This window comes from Salmo trutta, chromosome 19 (genome assembly GCF_901001165.1).
Source record: "Salmo trutta chromosome 19, fSalTru1.1, whole genome shotgun sequence".
Taxonomy (NCBI): Eukaryota; Metazoa; Chordata; class Actinopteri; order Salmoniformes; family Salmonidae; genus Salmo; species Salmo trutta.
This window is the reverse complement of record NC_042975.1, coordinates 37289959-37308648: the sequence shown is the minus strand read 5'-3', so window position 1 is coordinate 37308648 and position 18690 is coordinate 37289959. Positions and strand designations below refer to the sequence as shown.

Genomic DNA, 18690 nt, shown 5'->3' with positions numbered 1-18690 from the left:
AATTAAACATTACAGTAACTAAATCTACATGAACAAGTGGAGCTCCAAAAGTATTGGGACTGTGACAAAAGTTTTGTTGTTTTGGGGTCTGTACTCCAGCACTTTGGATTTGAAATGATACAATGACTATGAGGTTTAAATGCTTTAATTTGAGGTTATTTCATCATTGATTTTCATCCATGTCAGGTGAACCGTTTAGAAATTACAGCACTTTTTGTACATGGTCCACCTATTTTAGGGGACCAAAAGTAGCAGGATGGCAACTGTAATTCACTAATGTGTATCAAAGTAGTCAAAAGTGTAGTATTTTTGTCCCATATTCCTAGCACACAATGACTCTACAAACTTGTTAGATGCATTTGCTGTTTGTTTTGGTTGTGTTTCATAATAGTTCAGGTTAATGGTGGTCGTCGTAGCATACAGATGCAACGTGGTCATCTCCGGTCCTCCCCCATTAGATTCCAATGTCAGGACTCATAATTATTTGACATGATGAGAATTCACCTGCTGAACGTTTACATACGCTTATCACACTGATAAGCTGATATCCTCTTTGATACTTCATGAAATGTTTGATATGCGCATATCTGATAAAGGTAGAGGAGAAACGTGTGCCTCCATATTCATGTTAATTGACATAAACCCTCACCGCAGGCCTACTAATTGTCTTAATTGATTGAACTCATGATTAATTGATCATGTTAAGGATTTTCTGACAGAACGAGCCCTCTGGCTAACATGGCTTTCTCCTGTTGATGGCAGTGGGTATTCAGAGCTTCTCTTGAGACCCAGAAAAAGGAATGCATCATTGGTGTTATCATTAGGCTGGTAGAACCCTCAGGTTTGCAGATGAGGAATGCAAATGTCCAATATTTTCCTAATACCTTGTCCAAACACATTTTCGAAAAACACATTTGTAATGTCTGAGAGAGCAGTAATCACTGCTGTGGTTACTCAAAAACCCTCGCTGACCTGAAAGAGCATTCCAAGTAGTAGAAGATTCCAAGAGTGTCCTCACTCAGCCAATTCAGTCCCTTCTTATACTGTATGTGTCTGTCACATGAAATAAAACATTAGAATGGCACAGGAGCAACATCTGAAATATTGACACTAGCAGAGACCTTTCCACCCTTCATGCAGGCCCCCAGAAAGGGATATGTGTCGCTGCTCTGAGCAAACACACAGCCGTGTCTCAGGCAGCAGGCAGTTCTGAGGAGTTGAATTGAAAACCCACATAATAGGTGCTTTTCCCTTTGCTGCGAGTAAAGCTTATCGCAGAGTGCACACTAAACACCCTGGGAATTAGCCTTTCTCACCCACTATTGTGTCAGGAATACGAATGATGACCCATCTAAATAAAGATTGTCTCTGTCGCCATGATGTAGGCTTATGGCTAAATGTACTTCTCTTGAAGAGAGACGATTGTGCACAGGTGTGTCTAAAAAGTCACACAGTGCCCTCTTTGGGTGAGAGTGTGTGCAGTCATGAACCAAATCAGACAGGAAAAACCAGACAGGAAAAACCAATCTCTATTTATTTTAACCATTTCCACAAGTGTTTTGAAAATAAAAATCTGTAAACATACTATTTTATAGACCTAGAGTCATTTTCATGTCAAGCACCTCTGAAATGCCAATTATTTTGTATAGAGCATTTTTTTTAATTGCCTACTACTACAGGACAGAGATTAAACTTGTTCAAAAACAACAACAGCTCCGATTAGGGCATCCCCTCCGATCAGAGCCAGAGCTGCCTGGTAAACTGTGAAGAGAGATTGCATGATGTGGGTAATCTTGTTATGGAGCCCTTAATGAGAATGGGAGTCAGGGCAGCAGGTGTTATAGTAATCAGCGCTCTGAGCTGAGCCCCAAACCTGCTGCGGATTTACACACCATGTTGCGCGTCCTCCCATAATCCAGCCAGTGCACACCAATCACAACATATACCAGGATCTGAGTTGACTATGAGATCCAAGTGTGTTGTTTTATATAGACTTTTTATAATACAGGAGTTGAAGCACAAATACCTTTTAGTGGCCTTTCGCAACAGAAGTGTCTAGTGGTAGAATAAGTATAAATTATAAATTCAATCTTGATTTATGGGCCAGGTCGGACTACAAGCTCCATGATTCTACTGTCCTGATCAATTTAGCTTCCGTATTGTAATTCTGTTGGCTGTCATTGCAAACATCTAGCAGTACTGATACAGATTGAGTGGTTGATTGTATTCCTTGACATGGCTCTCTTTATATTCTCCTCTCCCTGCCTGTATTCTCCTCCCCCTTCCCACCAGGCAAAGACATAAAGAATGATCAACATCCAGTTTTGTTAGATTTTTTGATTGAGCTGTCAACAAACATGAATTAGATTCAAATCTAACAACCATGAAACCTTGTCTATTTTTGGATTGAATTGAGAGAGAAATTGTAAACATGAAAAGTTATGGAGAAATAACAATGAAACAATGTTGACTCAACCCATTGTACCCCATTTGGTATTTCATGAGATTAGTATTTACATAAGCACTACAACCTAAAAAAGTATTACTTTCTAATATCCTTGATTAGATATTTTGTATCAATGTATTTCCAGTGTGAAGTCATAGTAAACAGATTATTATTTTGAAGAAAAACACTTTTTATGCTGTTATACCTTAATGTACTTTTAGATTTAAGGTGACGATGCTACAGTAGTTTAATTGGTATACTGACTGCAAACGTTTACATAGCACAAATGGTGTTTGCTGAGAGGGATACTGTCATAGTTGTTGGTCTAATAGCTGATACCATTCAATTGGAATATCTCCTTCTGCATTCAGATTCTTAAACTGCAGTCACTGAGACAAAGTGCAGTCGCGGAAACCACTGTGGTTTCACACTATGATGAGAGCAATAGTCTTCATCCTAGATTACCATAACCCATTTCCCCATGTAGAATGGATGTTACCATCAAATGGTGTAAGACTTTAAAATCAAAGTAAACATTTGGGGGACTTGAGCGCGAGCGCGGTCATCTCATGAAAATCCAATCGACTGCTGTGAGGAGTGTGACTGTGAGGCGAGTACACGCTAATGCGTTTTCGCCCCAGCCCAAGGACTCCTAGGAGCTTTGTAAAAGCTTAGCACAGCGGGGCTCGGGGACTGGGGGGCTCCCTCGACTGACGGATGTGAGATTTGCTTATTACCCTGCGCCGTGACGAAGCCATGACTCCCAGTCCATTAATCCTGCCCCAGCACACGGCTCCCTGACCAGGGGTACAGCCCAGCCTTCCTCCCCGCAAAGAGGAATCGCTCCCAGCAATTAGGCCTGATAGGTAGGGGCCTCCAGATGACCTCCTGGGGGGGGCATGATAGATCTCTTCTTTTAGACTTAATCTATGAACCTGTTCCTCTCTGTCTTCTGCATCCAAAGGGTTCTCTCCTGTCTCCACTCAAGGTTGGGTCCACCATTCTCTGTGTTCTAACCAGGAACTTAATTTTCACTCTGTTTCTTAAGTCGTTCTAAAGGTCAACAACCGCTCCTCTAATTTGATGTATTGGATTTTAGAGAGTGGAGGTCACCTCAGAATTCACATATGCATACCATGTAGTGTGTCTGAAGGTGGAATGCAGTCCATTGAGTCTTGGTGTTGTGTCCTCATGGTCTGATGTGTTTCACGCTCTGACTACAAATGATGCTGTTTGGTATTCTGTCACTTCCATCCAGACGTTATTTTATCGGGTGGAATTGCGCTTATATTAAATCTCTTCTTGCTATATGTATAACAAGACATCCACATTATATCTTATACATTTTTCTCATATAGTGAAAGTGTAGGTAGGTCTTCCTCTAAGTGGTTTATTGAATACTGTGAAGACAACAGTGTCTCCAGCTATTACTGCATAGACAAATATTATTTTGTGTGGAAGTAAATATAGCTTTGAAAATGGCATGAGATATGGAGAAATGTTTTCGTCTCTTGTTTCTATTCCGTCTCCCACTGATTTCTGAGACTTTGATACTAGAAAGGTTATCCAAATTGGGATACGTTTGATGCATTTCTTTAAGACACAGACACACCCAGGGGCGTCATGCCTACAGGGGCACGTGCCCCCTCAGTTTTATTTATTTTATTTTATTTATACTTAAAAATATAAGGCCACAAAAGGGCTTTATTACAGACAGAAATACTCCTCCGTTTCATCAGCTGTCCGGGTGCTTGGTCTCAGACGATCCCTCAGGTGAAGAAGCCGGGTTGTGGAAGTCCTGGGCTGGCGTGGTTACACGCGGTCTGCAGCTTTTAGTCCGGTTGAACGTACTGCCAAACTCTCTAAAACGGCGTTGGAGGCAGCTTATTGTAGAGAATTTAACATTCAATTCTCTGGCAGCAGCTCTGGTGGACATTCCTGCAGTCAACATGCCAATTGCATACTCCCTAAACTTGAGACATCTGTGGCATTGTGTTGTGTGACATAACTGCACATTTTAGAGTGGCCTTTTATTCTCCCTGAGCACAAGGTGCACCTGTGTAATGATCATGCTGTTTAATCAACTTCATATGCCACACCTGTCAGGTAGATGGATTATCTTGGAAAAGTAGAAATGCTCACTAACAGAGATGTAAACACATTTGTGCACAACATTTTAAGAGAAATAAGCGTTTTGTTCATATGGGAACATTTCTGTGATCTTTTATTTCAGCTCATGAAACATGGGACCAACACTTTACATGTTGCATTTACATTTTTGTTCAGTATAAAATGTTTTGTTGTTTCTCTGTAATACTACTAGCCACTTATCTATTTTATGAAGTTGGCTTTAGCTAGCCCAGATAGGTTCCCAATCTACCAACCTCATAACTAGCTACCAAGTTAGAGTATCTATCATGTCCAACTATCTTTGCTGGCATACCTACTGGCAAGGTTGGTAGACTTTAGAAAAGCAAGCAATAACTAAATGTGCTGAATAAGACTCAGTTAGGACTGTATCACTACATCAAACTCAGCAAAAAAACACCTTTTTGAAATAGTCAGGAAAAAAATACTGTTGGGTTATTCTGAAGCACAATGAACCAAAGCAGTCTGGAACACCTGCATAGATTTAATTTAGCAGAGCATACAACAAACCCTATTAGAATAAACTGTCATGGACATAATACCACAGATTACCTGTTATTGTTCATTTGATCAGTCCTCCTGTCCAGTACATGGATAATGCTCACACCCACATGCTCTTATGACTGGTGTAAGCTACTGCACAACAATAGTTAGCTGACTTGCATTACTTCCAACTCATTGTCCTCTGGCTACCACTGTTCTACTCCCATCCACATTCTGCATTCATTATCTCTAATAAATTGCCACATTTAGAATCACAAAAGGTTTGCATTGTTTACTGCTCAAAATGTGCTCGCACAGTACGATCTGGAAAAATCTGCTTCCAGAATCCATCTTCTACATGGCATGAAAAGGTGTTGCTGGTCTCTGAAGGTATCAGCAGAACAACTCCCTTGTGTCATGTCAAAAATATGTATTTAGCACATGCTGTGGAATCGCTCAGTGCTTGTCCCGATAACTTTCCTGTCTTATGTGACACATTTGATATTGAAGGGAAAAGAAGTTCTGCACAACCTGATGCCTTCTTCAGTGGGATACCAACACAGTTGCTAAACCGCGGCCCCATGGGGACATCATTTCAGATAAGACGGATTTGGGTAGACAGGAAATGTAGCTCAGCAACACTAGAAAGCTGCAGGTTAAAAGGAAGTATGGAAACCAGAGAGAGGTTTGATATGTTCAAGCATTTTCAAAAAGGCCACTGAATGTTTCAGGGAATTGTTTCTCAAATTGAGATGTTTGTTTATTGTATTTAGTTTATTGTTTGATACTTCATATTCAGATATGGCAGGGCCAATTGTAAATTGAGCAATGAATCTGGAAGGAAAACAATATTTCCGGTCTTTTAATATTTTCCTACTGATGGCCAACAATTGTTTTCAGAGTTTTGTTTCGATTTTAGATTCATGTAAACTGTATTGGTGTTTCATGGAAACACCCCCTATTATTTTGCGAAAATCCCACCTTACTGGTGTAACTCTCACAGAGGACCTTGGGTTAAGATTTGTGCTCATGAAGGCAGATTAGGATTATAATTAATTGATTGGTGTTCAGAATACCAGCCAATCAAAACATAGGAAAATGCACATCTTTACCTGAATCGATCAAATCAAGGAAACGTTGATATGTATTGTAAAGGCCACAATAGAATGAGCAGCATGAGTATTTAAATGTTATGATCTCTCTGGCATTACAGATATTTCTAGTTACCTTACCCAAACCAAATCCAACTGATAGAAACAAAGGCACACACTTTTTCATGGAATTACTTGAGGACTCTTGAACTGAAAAACGGACAAATTCTGCCAACTCGAGTGGAGCTCTTTAATCATCTGAATAAGTGTGTATTCGGAATAGCACTTCACAGGTGAGGTGAGCAGATATTTCTAGTCTGAAGAGGCCCCTTATTGTCTTCCATATTTCTCTGTTGTGGCCATCACTGCAGCCACCCTTGCTGGAATTCTAAGGGAAACTGTCCTCAGTAATATCAAAGATATCCCAGATTGTTCCATGGTTGTGTCTCCATTCTCAACAGAGCATCACCAGAAGAAAACACTTAGCACTCTGTGTCAGTAAGGTCCCTGTGTGACAGCACCGACCGATCGCGCGGTGGCTCTCTGATCCAGAAGGTGTTAAAACAGACAACACAGTGCATTGTCTCAATCAATCAAACAACCTGTTACATTTGTGTTGCACTTCTTGCAGTTTGTTTGTCACCAAGCACTTTAATCTAAGACTTCAAAAAATAAATTCTGAGACATGTTCCCAGTAGGGAACTTATAAGAGGAAAGCTTTCTATTCTAGATGACGAAAGGCGGAATGCAGTTCAGCCGCAAATTGTTTTGAAATGCACTTTCAGGTAATTGCTCGCCATGAAAATGACAGGAAGTAAGCCTTGTTTTTGAATTGTGTTTTTCACAATTGTCTTTCATAAGGCTCTTTACATAATTATCATCAGTCTCTTTCATTTGATTGTTGACGTCCGTAGAGATTTAGTTAATGTACATTATTGGGGAACTGTTTATTGAAAATATTGTGCAACAACCATCTCCTGGCAACACACACACTTTTAAATCAGTTAATCACAGGTGACGTGGGTAGACTGAGTGTATAAATGTACCGGTTGAACTGTGCTGACCCTTTGTTAGCACTGTGATAATGAATGCATGCTGGCACATGCTGATTCTCAATCTTGTAACATCCCCATTCTTATGTCACCTCATTTTGATGAAACTGGATTGCATAAGCATAAGGCTTATACAATACCCCAGGTCCATATATTGGGACCTAGATCATGTGTAGCCAGTCTAACAGCTGTTCTACGATCCCCAGCACTCTTAAACTGTGCTTACACTGGGGATGGCCTCCCTGTCGCATGGTGTCATGCCAGGAAGCATGTGTCCATTGTGAGTCCGACTCATTATCCTCTGCTACATATCTGTCCTGCTGTCTATTCCCATTCGAAAAGCATGCATGATCCCTACTACTGTATATAGCCTATCTGTTCTGCTGTCCACTCTCCTTTAAGAAGCATGGAGGGCCACAAGCCCTAAGAGAGATGTGGCAGAGTTTCAGCTGCTGACAGCTCTGCCCTTCAACAGCAAGGTTGTCATCTCTCGCCATGGATGGCTGTCACTTCTGTAGGGGCCTCGTGGGAAGTCAGTTAAGTTCTCTCTTTTAATGGAGGGTGAATAATGGTTTGATAAAGTAATATATGGTGTCAACTTCTGTCAGGCGTGCCGTGAGGCCTGCCAATCCCTTCGGACATAGAGGAGACCAATTGAGTCTGCCCTGTCAGGGACACTTGGTACACGCACAGTTAGGCAGACCGCTACAGAGCAGGCAACACCGATCAATACCGCTTTTAATTGCCTGAATCACAGCCTCTTTTTTTTTTCTTGTTATCTCCTTGTTTTTTGAAGATACATCAAGGATGTGACTAAGAAGAAGTTCTATTTTTGTCCTACAGTACACGCTACCTCATGGGCAGACCAAAACTACTGATGGACAATCGACCATGTATTTTGGTTGCTTTCTCACAATGTTTTCTTATTTCCACAGAGCAAAGGGATAGTGGAGTGTGTTTCCGTCCTCATTGGAGGCTATTCAGAAACCTTCTGAAGACATAGAGAAGAAAATGTATGAGCTGATTATATAAAGTCAAATAAACTGAGGAAATAAATAAGTGTTGAGATGACAGACCCTGTGGAAACAACAGCTGTGTACATGTTGGTAACAGCTAGAAACTGTCAGAAGCTGTCGTATTGCTGGGGGTTTTGAAGCTCTCTAGTGCAGTGTTTCTTCTTGAATTAACGATGAGGCTAAGGTATGGAGAAAATTGAATTAATTACCAGGCTGTGGTGTGGTGTGGTTTGTACAGTTTGTACAATGCACTTTCTCTCTATTGTACTCCTTCTACAAATAAAGCTGCAGCCACCCGTGTGGACACATAACCTTCAGACTCTTCCTGACTGGCATTTGAGAGATGGGAGCCATGAGTGTCTAATCAAAATCTCAAATGCTAATCTGGGATGCAAGCTTGTGGAGCGTGCACTTCTGTCTCAAAACAGTATCTATCTCAAGTCATTCCTTCCCAAGCGAATCCTTTAATTAGCTGCATGGCTAGCTTGCTAACCTCAAAAGTAACCAAATGTAAGACTGGTAATGTGTTTGTATCTTGAATATCTCATTAGGTGTAAGAACCACAGTGACATTCTCCTGGCAAGCACTTTGCATTTTTAACTATCTTAGCGATAGAGAGAGAGAGAGAGACTGACATTTGTTGATAGTTCAATGAAGTATTTTCTTCCATTTCTTCTCCATCCATTTTGCAAATGCTCGTGTTCGGTAATGACATTGGATCCAGTAGTCAAGGTTAACCTGGCTGTTTCACCCATATGCTCCTCAGAAGAGATGTATGGATCAATCTTATGACGTTTTGAATGATTCCTGTTGATTACTCAGATTGGTCTTTGATAGAGTTTGCTAGGGTTTGTTAGGATTTGATAGGGTTTGATGGGGTTTGTTAGGGTTTGATAGGATTTGATATAGTTTGATGGGGTTTGCTAGGGTTTGTTAGGATTTGCTAGGGTTTGTTAGGATTTGCTAGGGTTTGTTAGGATTTAGGGTTTGTTAGGATTTGATAGGGTTTGTTAGGATTTGATAGCTTGATAGGGTTTGATAGGATTTGATAGGATTTGATAGGATTTGATAGGATTTGATAGGATTTGATAGGATTTGATAAGAGTTTGTTAGGATTTGATAGTTTGGTAGGGTTTTATAGGGTTTGATTGGGTTTGTTAGGGTTTTATAGGATTTGATATAGTTTGATAGGGTTTGTTAGGATTTGATAGGGTTTGTTAGGATTTCATAGAGTTTGATAGGGTTTGATATGGTTTGTTAGGATTTGATAGAGTTTGCTAGGGTTTTATAGGATTTGATATAGTTTGATAGGGTTTGTTAGGATTTCATAGTTTGCTAGGGTTTGCTAGGGTTTGTTAGGGTTTGATAGGGTTTGTTAGGATTTCATAGAGTTTGATAGGGTTTGATAGGGTTTGTTAGGATTTGATAGAGTTTGATAGGGTTTGCTAGGGTTTTATAGGATTTGATATAGTTTGATAGGGTTTGATAGGGTTTGTTAGGATTTCATAGTTTGATAGGGTTTGCTAGGGTTTGTTAGGGTTTGATAGGGTTTGTTAGGATTTCATAGAGTTTGATAGGGTTTGTTAGGGTTTGTTAGGATTTCATAGAGTTTTATAGGGTTTGTTAGGATTTGATAGGGTTTGTTAGGGTTTGCTAGGGTTTGATAGGGTTTGTTAGGGTTTGATAGGGTTTGTTAGGATTTCATAGAGTTTGATAGGGTTTGTTAGGATTTCATAGAGTTTGATAGGGTTTGATAGGGTTGATAGGGTTTGTTAGGATTTCATAGAGTTTGTTAGGGTTTGATAGGGTTTGTTAGGATTTCATAGTTTGATAGGGTTTGATAGGATTTGATAGGGTTTGATAGAGTTTGATAGGGTTTGCAAGGGTTTTATAGGATTTGATATAGTTTGATAGGGTTTGTTAGGATTTCATAGAGTTTGTTAGGGTTTGATAGGGTTTGTTAGGATTTCATAGTTTGATAGAGTTTGATAGGATTTGCTAGGGTTTGCTAGGGTTTGTTAGGGTTTGTTAGGGTTTTATAGGATTTGTTAGGGTTTGATAGGGTTTGTTAGGGTTTCATAGAGTTTTATAGGGTTTGTTAGGATTTGTTAGGGTTTGTTAGGATTTCATAGAGTTTGATAGGGTTTGTTAGGATTTCATAGTTTGATAGGGTTTGATAGGGTTGATAGGATTTGATATAGTTTGATAGGGTTTGTTAGGATTTGATAGAGTTTGTTAGGGTTTGATAGGGTTTGTTAGGATTTCATAGTTTTATAGGGTTGATAGGATTTGATAGAGTTTGATAGGGTTTGTTAGGATTTGATAGAGTTTGTTAGGGTTTGATAGGGTTTGTTAGGATTTCATAGTTTTATAGGGTTGATAGGATTTGATAGAGTTTGATAGGGTTTGATAGGGTTTGATAGGGTTTGTTAGGGTTTGATAGGGTTTGTTAGGGTTTGATAGGGTTTGTTAGGGTTTGTGTCATTGCAGTTGACTGATTTTATGATCCCTCCTAGTCATGCTTTTCTTTAACGTGTGAAAAGTGCAGGGTTTGTGCGTGTGTACCGCCCAGATAAGCTGGCTCAGTAAGTAATGCATGTCAGATCAGATAAGTATACAGAAAGGGTTGCCCATAAAACGAGGCTATGAATCTAAGAAAGGAGAATTTACTGGCCACACAACAACATGGTACAACAATTCATGTCAAATGGGCTTCCACACAATGGCTTCTGTGTCTGCCAATCTATCCGTGCTAAGGGTAAATGGATAGACTTCCTCTGACCTTTGTATATCGTTTTATAAAAGAGGATCAATACCCGAGCCGCCAGCGTTGACACTTTATCACCATTGCACCATCTGGTACGAACCACATTTTTCTCACCTGAATTATTACAACCGTGTCTACAATCGGATCCATAGACAATAACCGGGGACTATTTCAATGTTGGCTCTGTTCTGTATTGCCTTTATTGCATTAGGAATAAGTCCCTGATGTAAAGAGATTATGTGAGCCACGATGAAGCTGAATGACAGCCTCCTGGTTGTAAAAGATCTGATGTTAGTTTGCTGTAAGATTTATGACTATGTGCTGGGTGCTATCATTCACAATCACAGATCATCTGTGAATATCCCTGTCATAGCTCCAAATAGAATCACAGTGTGTGTCTGGTCAGTGAACTAGCCAGATATCGTGGCATACTCATTTAAAAAAGCTACTATATGTGAAACATGATGATTTAAGTAATTATTGTCCATTTCCCTCCAATAGCGGGTTATCTTTTGACATGTTGCACCATAAAGCATTAAACCATGTCATGGTGCCCACAGGCCTTCAGCAAATCACTACCGGTCCTCAGTGGTATACGCTTAAAACAAACAGTCAGGTTTTAAATTATAATAAATACTTATTTAATGATATTGAAAATATGACTTTTCAGATTTTTCTAAGACCTACAACTGCATTTCTTCCTATATGAATTGCATTGGACACAGTGCTTTCAGTGATTCCATGTGATAGCCCCATATTGTTGAGTGAAGTCATGGTTCAGAATGATTCAAATATCACAAAACATCATTTTTGGAGTTCAGCCCCGGAATGTTAAGTTGCCATGTTGTCTCGTTAGATTGAAGTGCCCGAGGTTGATTCAAGAAGATGGGTCATGTGTTTAATCTCATGGAATGCCATTACCCTTGTGTAGCGTGTAAAATCATGTAGCGCTTTCTACAATGGGACCATATTAAAGCGCTTAAAGATTCCATTCACGCACCAGGCCACAACAAATGCATTTTCAAGCCCAAGCTAGAAGAGACAAGGTCAAATTGGGGGAATAAAATAGTATTTGCCTCTCTTCCTCTTGTGTATTATCCACCATGAATAACTATGCCAGAGAATAAATATATTTATGCCTGAAGTGGATAGTCCTATTTTCTTGGCAGAGGTGCTTGAGAGTGTCGTATAAGGACCCTGTTGGCAAATACGTGCTGTCAACTGAGAGATTACACAAGTATGTGGACCAACATTTCAGTTATTTTATGTATAAAACAGGCCAACCGTGCTCTTGTCAATCTGCTGCCCAGTTGAACATACTGTACAAACCTGCCCGGTCTGTAAAAAACAGAAGGCCTTTTCCTTCCTCATGTCTTGTGTCTCACCCAGGCTAGACAGGAGTTACATTGATTCACTTGACCTCCAATCCAGTCAACAGTCTGAGTGGTAAGACTCCCCTTTACCATATGGTTCCCATACAATGCATACAAGTCCTCATCCACAGTGTCTATACGGTGGTTCATCATATCTTGGAGTGGAAGTTTAGGTTTATGAGCTGTGAAGGACAGCTGCTGTAAATAAACATGTATTAATGAAGAGATTGGATACGGCACAGTGTACCCTTCAGGTACGTTCCACTTGTTTTCTGAAGGGAGCCAAGCCATGGGGAAGGACTGTGCAGAAGAAAATGTTCCTCACAAGCATTAATGATGAACGTTGTCATTGTGCAAGGGGTACTGTATGGTACAACTGTTGCCAAAAGCAAAAATAGTTGATGTGTGAGATGAATAGGCTACTCCAAATTCTCAACCTTTGGAAGTAATTGCGGTAGTACTTTATACATGGGGTTTTATTTTCAGAGATTATTGCAGTAGCCTCTGAGGGGTAGGGGAATGGGAGCCTCTCTTCTAGAGTGCCTGAGTGCTGTGTGTGTTTAGCCTCGGTGGTGTTACTCAACACCAGGCATTTTCATTGTGGCTGGCTGATATACCTTTCTATATGCTGAGAGCAATTTCAATAATAGAAGGTCCTGCTGTGAAAGAAATTGTGTTAAAGCCTTTGGCATTAAGAGCTTTCTCATGTGTTTTGCAAAGTCCCAGTCTGATACCGTATATGTGCTAGCTGAACATCTCTTAAGCTCCAGTGTTACGGTTATGTGGCTGGTGCCAGCAGGTTTGTTGTGCACCATTGTTGAATCACTTCAATTCACATTTTTACTTAACGCTCTATTTTTATAAGTGGTTCGGCAGCTAAAAACCCCCGGAAAAGATAACCGTTGTCAATAATTACTGTAGCTATCGTAAAGCCATAACAGAGACTTACATTGTGTAAGGGTGAGGAGACGGGTAAAAGGCCACATTTATGTTGTTTCGCAATAAAACTACGTTTTTTTTATATTCAATTGAATTACTTTTCTATCAACTTTTTCTTGATACCGCTATGATCTTTTTAGAACGTTGCCTTTTTGTCTGGTGTCACATCAACATCAAACGAAAGGTGATGAATGAAATATGCAGTATTATCCTCCTAGATTGTGGATAATACTACAGTACTCATCTGTAGCCATGCAAAACCAGGACACACTAAACTGAATCTTCAAATTGCCCAAAGTCGGGGTTTGCTTTATGTAGGGAGATGACAGAAAGTACACCACGGAAATGTACACTCGCTCTTTCTCTAGCTCCAGCTGGCTAGTCCAGCTTTTGCACTCCACGTAATCCATTTTCATTTAAGGCCTTTCTCTGAATCGAAAAACTTTCTGATAGGCCATGTGTTTAGAGACATTCCTACGAAATGTCAGGTGCACTGCCAAACCTCACGCCGACCCTCACACCAACACACGCTCAGACAGAGAGGAATGATTTGTCTGCTGAAAATGCCAGCATTACTTGCGCTTATATAGCTCCGTTCCCATCTCTCTCCATATGCAGAAGGAATGTGAGTTTCGAAGTAGAAATGTCAATAGTACGGAAGACATGCATAATGCACTATGTCCAGCACTTGAAAGCAGTGGGGTGAGGGGGACTGCAGGGCCAGCCCCTTTGTTCTGTACTCTCCCATGTCTAGTGAGACACTGAGCCATGCTCTCTCCCCTCTCCAGGTGAAGCTAATGTGCTTCCCCTCGCAACTCAGGTTCCCTTTTAGAAATAGAATGGGTATAACGCAGTCAGGGCTCTTTGCACGCATTTTTCCATTTTTTGAAATCAGAAGCATTTGTGTTGTTAAAAATAAACAGTGATCCATTGACATTGCAAGTCGACGTGATCATGTTTTGTATTGACAAAATGAAAGGGAAAAGAGTTTTTGTTTGTTTGTGCATCTCATTGCTGTGGGAGGAATCAGGCTGGCAATAACACTTGTAGACACATGCTCTGGAGCCAAGGTCATCAATAAACTGCTCTTTTGCCTGGACCAGGGCCTAAGTGGGTCAGCCTCACACCTCAGTGTCCCTGACACCGCAGACAAGATGCATCTCCACTCAGATCTGTAGCCCAATGTCCCGCTGGCCTGATTTAATCTAACCTGATGTAGTGTTTTTAATGCAGCGATCTTGTTCATGCAGCCAGTTCTATCATCTTCAATCTGGCTCTCTTAACTGCACATAGTTGTTATTCAATCTAAACCATCCAAAACTGTTCAACTATATTATTTGACTGACATGAAAGATGTTTATGTTGCTGTGTAAATCCTGCAGTGCGGTTGTGATTGAATGTGGCCTCTTTTCAAGACACTGCAGCGGCTTCTTTATGGTACCATAATGTTGTAAAGTATTACGTTGTCCCACCTCTTCTTTGAATCGACAGCCTGTCATGAGGTTATCATAAACAATTAATAAGGAAGGGCGTCTGTAAAACGTCAAACTATGTCAACTTCCAAGCAGGCTGACGGAGTTGAAGGAGCTGCCCTGGAAGTGTATTTCTAATGTGCCTCTCTTGTGTTGTATTGTTGTCGAACTCTGAGTGGCTGCAGTCAGGCAGCGCTTATAGCAGCTAGCTTATCTAAGAGAGGATCAGTGAATGACCTAGTCTTAATAATGCACGTGTAAGTGTGTACCCAGTATATTTACATTTTTCAAGGATAAAGCATCTCTGCGGGAGGTCAGGTGTACTTTTAAGACACTTTCAATCCCGCCAGGGGTTTTGTCTTGAAAGCACGCGCTCGGAAGGAAATTCCTGGAAATTGAGTTTAAGCCACTTGTGGTAAATTGAGGCCATGTTATGGCCTGGCTTTGGAACATACTGGATGATTAGAGAGCAATCTCAAAAAGAAGGCTTTTTCTGAAGAACCTTTCAGAAGTGTACGTACTGTTCCTCTGAGTACTCAAAGACTCATGTTTACACCTCAAAGGCTTGGTTTTCTGTAACAAGCGCGAAAAGAACAAGTAAGTGGTAGCGCCAAACAAGAGACATTGAACATAATGCTTTGGAAACATGTGCATGGGGTTTTTAGGGTAATGTTGGAGACAAATATTGTATTTCAAACACTTTTCTATTTGTTTGAGTCTGTTTAGATTTTGGCATACATTCTGGAAACGGTGATGTTCTCCTCGTTAGCCCCTTACAGGTTTAGAAGCATAGACTTGGTTCTTAATCTTCTCATAGCATTCAGTCATATTTTTTCTGGTCATGTGTGTGGTCTACAAAGCATTCTTCAGATCATAGATCACAACATATTATGTTTTAAGTTTTAGATTGATCAAATGTTATTTGATCCTTTTAATAATTAGCCATTTGAGCCTTGGATTCTTTTGTGGGAAAACTACCCTCCCAAACAACTTACCCTTCATACATCTACAATAATCATTTCCCCTTATCTGATGGAGTTCAACCTGCAGAATTATGTTAGATGTTACCTGGTAAATATCAATACTCTGGAAAGGGAAATGATGGAAGAATTGAACAATTAAACTGAATGAATGGCCATTAGATCAATGGAGAGGAGTGCTCTTATCAGATTACTGCAGGTCCAGACTCCAATCTGCATTATTCTATAATGCTTTAGAAGTGGTCCTTGGCATCTAAACGCTGATGTATAATAAGCAGGAGTAAAACGTATCACACAGACAAACAAAATCAATACAATTCAATTCAACCTCTTAGGCCAAACGCAGGACTCTGTCATTAGTCTCTTCGTACACAACCGAGAAGAGTTAATGCAGACTTGTCTCTCTAATTGGGAGGAAACTCAATCATGATAACAAAGTTGGTAACACTTCCTATGAATACACTCTGCAAAGGTACCCTCTACATAGACACTAATAACTACTCACATAACTATGGAGTAAAGCAGGGTTTCCCAAACTCGGTCCTGGAGCCCCCCCGGGTGCACGTTTTGGTTTTCCCCGTTCACTACACAGCGGCTTCAAATAAACAAAACTTGATGAGTTGGTTATTTTAATCAGCTGTGCAGTGCTAGGGCATCGTACACAGGCTCTATAATGCCGTATGAAGCGAGGTGGTACAGTTCCCCATGTGAAGTGCTTGTGTTACCATGAAGTGTAGTTATACAGGAATATGTCAGGATGGTTTTGTAACTCACATTAAAAGTGTTTTTTTATGGGATTAAATATCATTTTTACATTTTGTCATTTAATCCATCTAAATATATTTTACCTCGTTGTTTTATCAAATGATTCAATACATTTTTGATAGTATAGTATGGATCCATTGATTCTAGTTTGACTTTGAAACCACTCCAGACATCATGAGAAGGATAGCCATGCATCTTCTAATCTAGAACAAGCCTTGATGAGACACCTGCATCCTCCAAGATTTGGAAATTCTGTTGCTTTGGAAATTTTTACTAAAACCGTTCCATCACACAAGCAACCAGCAATAGCGGGGAAAGCATTTCATTGGCTTTAGAAATATAGATTGATTTAATGCAATCATGGCTATCTTTTAATTTCATTAAGAAAGCTTTGATTTGATTTTGGTACTCCTTGTATATAGCTTTATTCTTGTATTGGTTGATCTTATTGCAAAATTAGATTTTTTTCAAAATTGTACTTTGGAATGATAACCTTGTTTCATGTGCTAATTAAACTTAAAAAATCCCCCAGGCTCTCTCCAAATTGAGGAAAAGTGAACGGTAAGTGCTTTCGGAACGTCACAAAACTCTCAGACACTTATCAAGCCACTCAGAAAAGACTCAACTCTCTCTCGCTTTCTCTCTCACTTTCTCTCATGCTTTTTCTCACGCTTTCTCTCTCCTTTTCTCCCCACAGAGCTCCCCAGCAGTCCACCAGCTCAGTTCACCTTCAGACCCCTCCCCCCACCTCCACCCCCTCCCCACGCGTGCACATGTGCCCGCCCAGCCCCTCACGCTCACGTTTCTGAGGCACTGCAGAGGAACACCCTGCCGGCTCGGAGCCAGGCGATGGACGGAGATCCCACTCAGCCGGCCGACAGAGACAGAGGCCAGCTCCACAACAGCTGGGCCCTCAACAGCAACATCCCCCTGGAGACCAGGTAGGCCTCAGCACCTCCACTCTCACCTGCCTAGTAATGGGGTCAGTGCAGTGTGGCAGACACCATAACAGCTCTGTGGCCGTACTTTCCCCAGTATTGAGTCATTCAGGTCTCTTGGTCTCTTTCCCTCCGTGTTCTTAATCACCGTGTCACTGCGGTACCAGTAACTTGGATCCACAAAATAGCGCTAGCTTTGAGAAAGGTCGACTGAATGGATATGTTGTTGGCCTGAGTTAAGTGTTGCAGAGAAGACCCCTGTGACTTCAGTCACAGACCTCTCAGACTTCTTTAATGATTCACACTTGATAGAGATGAATCATGGTGTACATTTATAATGAGGGGTTGGCGGTGCGTAACTAAATCATATTGCTTTGATGAGATTCAGGGCTAAGGCTTTTGAGAAGTGAAGTGGTGTACAAATCCAAATAACATAAATAGATGCATTGTTAACGGAACATATTCAAGATCAAGGCCTTTCCAAACCTTTTCACGGCAAAAGCCTGTTCACAATTAGCGTTTAAAGAAATGTATCAGATGTAAATATAAAAACTGCTGCTGTAGTTGTAAAAGAAAGGTTGTCTACAACTGACTAGCTGTTTGCATAGCCACACGTGACAATTCATGAAAGAACAACTTTTTTGGAAGTGTATCCGTTCATCCCAAAGAGGGTTTTTAATTTTTAAACGGACCTCCAAAGAGAAAACCACTTCAAGCGGTCACCCTTTATGAACAGGCTTGTCTTCTTGTGATCACTTCCCCAGAATTTAAAACTGTGCCTGTCTCTGCCAGGCTAGATCATTTGTGTGAATTCCAAGCTTCCAAAATGTGAACTTGATCCCTTTTAGCGTAAGAATTATCTTTATCCTGCATTAAAACCAGTCTGCCAGATGAGATTATTTGTTTATTTTTCTTCTATTTGGTCTGGTAGATTATGGGAGATGAAAGCAGTTGAAACAGAACAGACTGTGACAGGTTAGTAGCTAGACCAAAGATTGTCTATTATATTGACAAGATAGACATGTGACCGCTCTAACAATGGAAGGCAGGTGGGAAGAGGCAAGATCAGGTGGGAACATTCTAGCCAATGAGAGGGCAGATACGCATATGAACAGGCCAGAGAGATAGATCGAGGACTCATCTTTGTGTCTGTGCCATTATAGCATCTGTGACGGCATTGGCAGCGCCGTTGGGGCTATCTCCATTTAAAAGTAGTCAAT

At 40.6% G+C, this 18690-nt stretch overlaps 1 protein-coding gene across 8 annotated transcripts in view; it reads left to right on the top strand.

Moving 5' to 3' along the window:
• Positions 1-18690, top strand: part of LOC115154524 (teneurin-1) — a 184939-nt gene that overhangs the window by 83616 nt on the left and 82633 nt on the right. For 7 of the 8 annotated variants that reach the window (XM_029700822.1, XM_029700824.1, XM_029700823.1 and 4 more), the window contains one exon: positions 17230-17473. In XM_029700822.1, coding sequence (XP_029556682.1) covers positions 17230-17473 — 244 coding nt within the window. Of the gene's footprint in view, positions 1-15150; positions 15385-17229; positions 17474-18690 lie in introns of those variants that run through there. The other variant, XM_029700826.1, reaches the window with a different exon arrangement.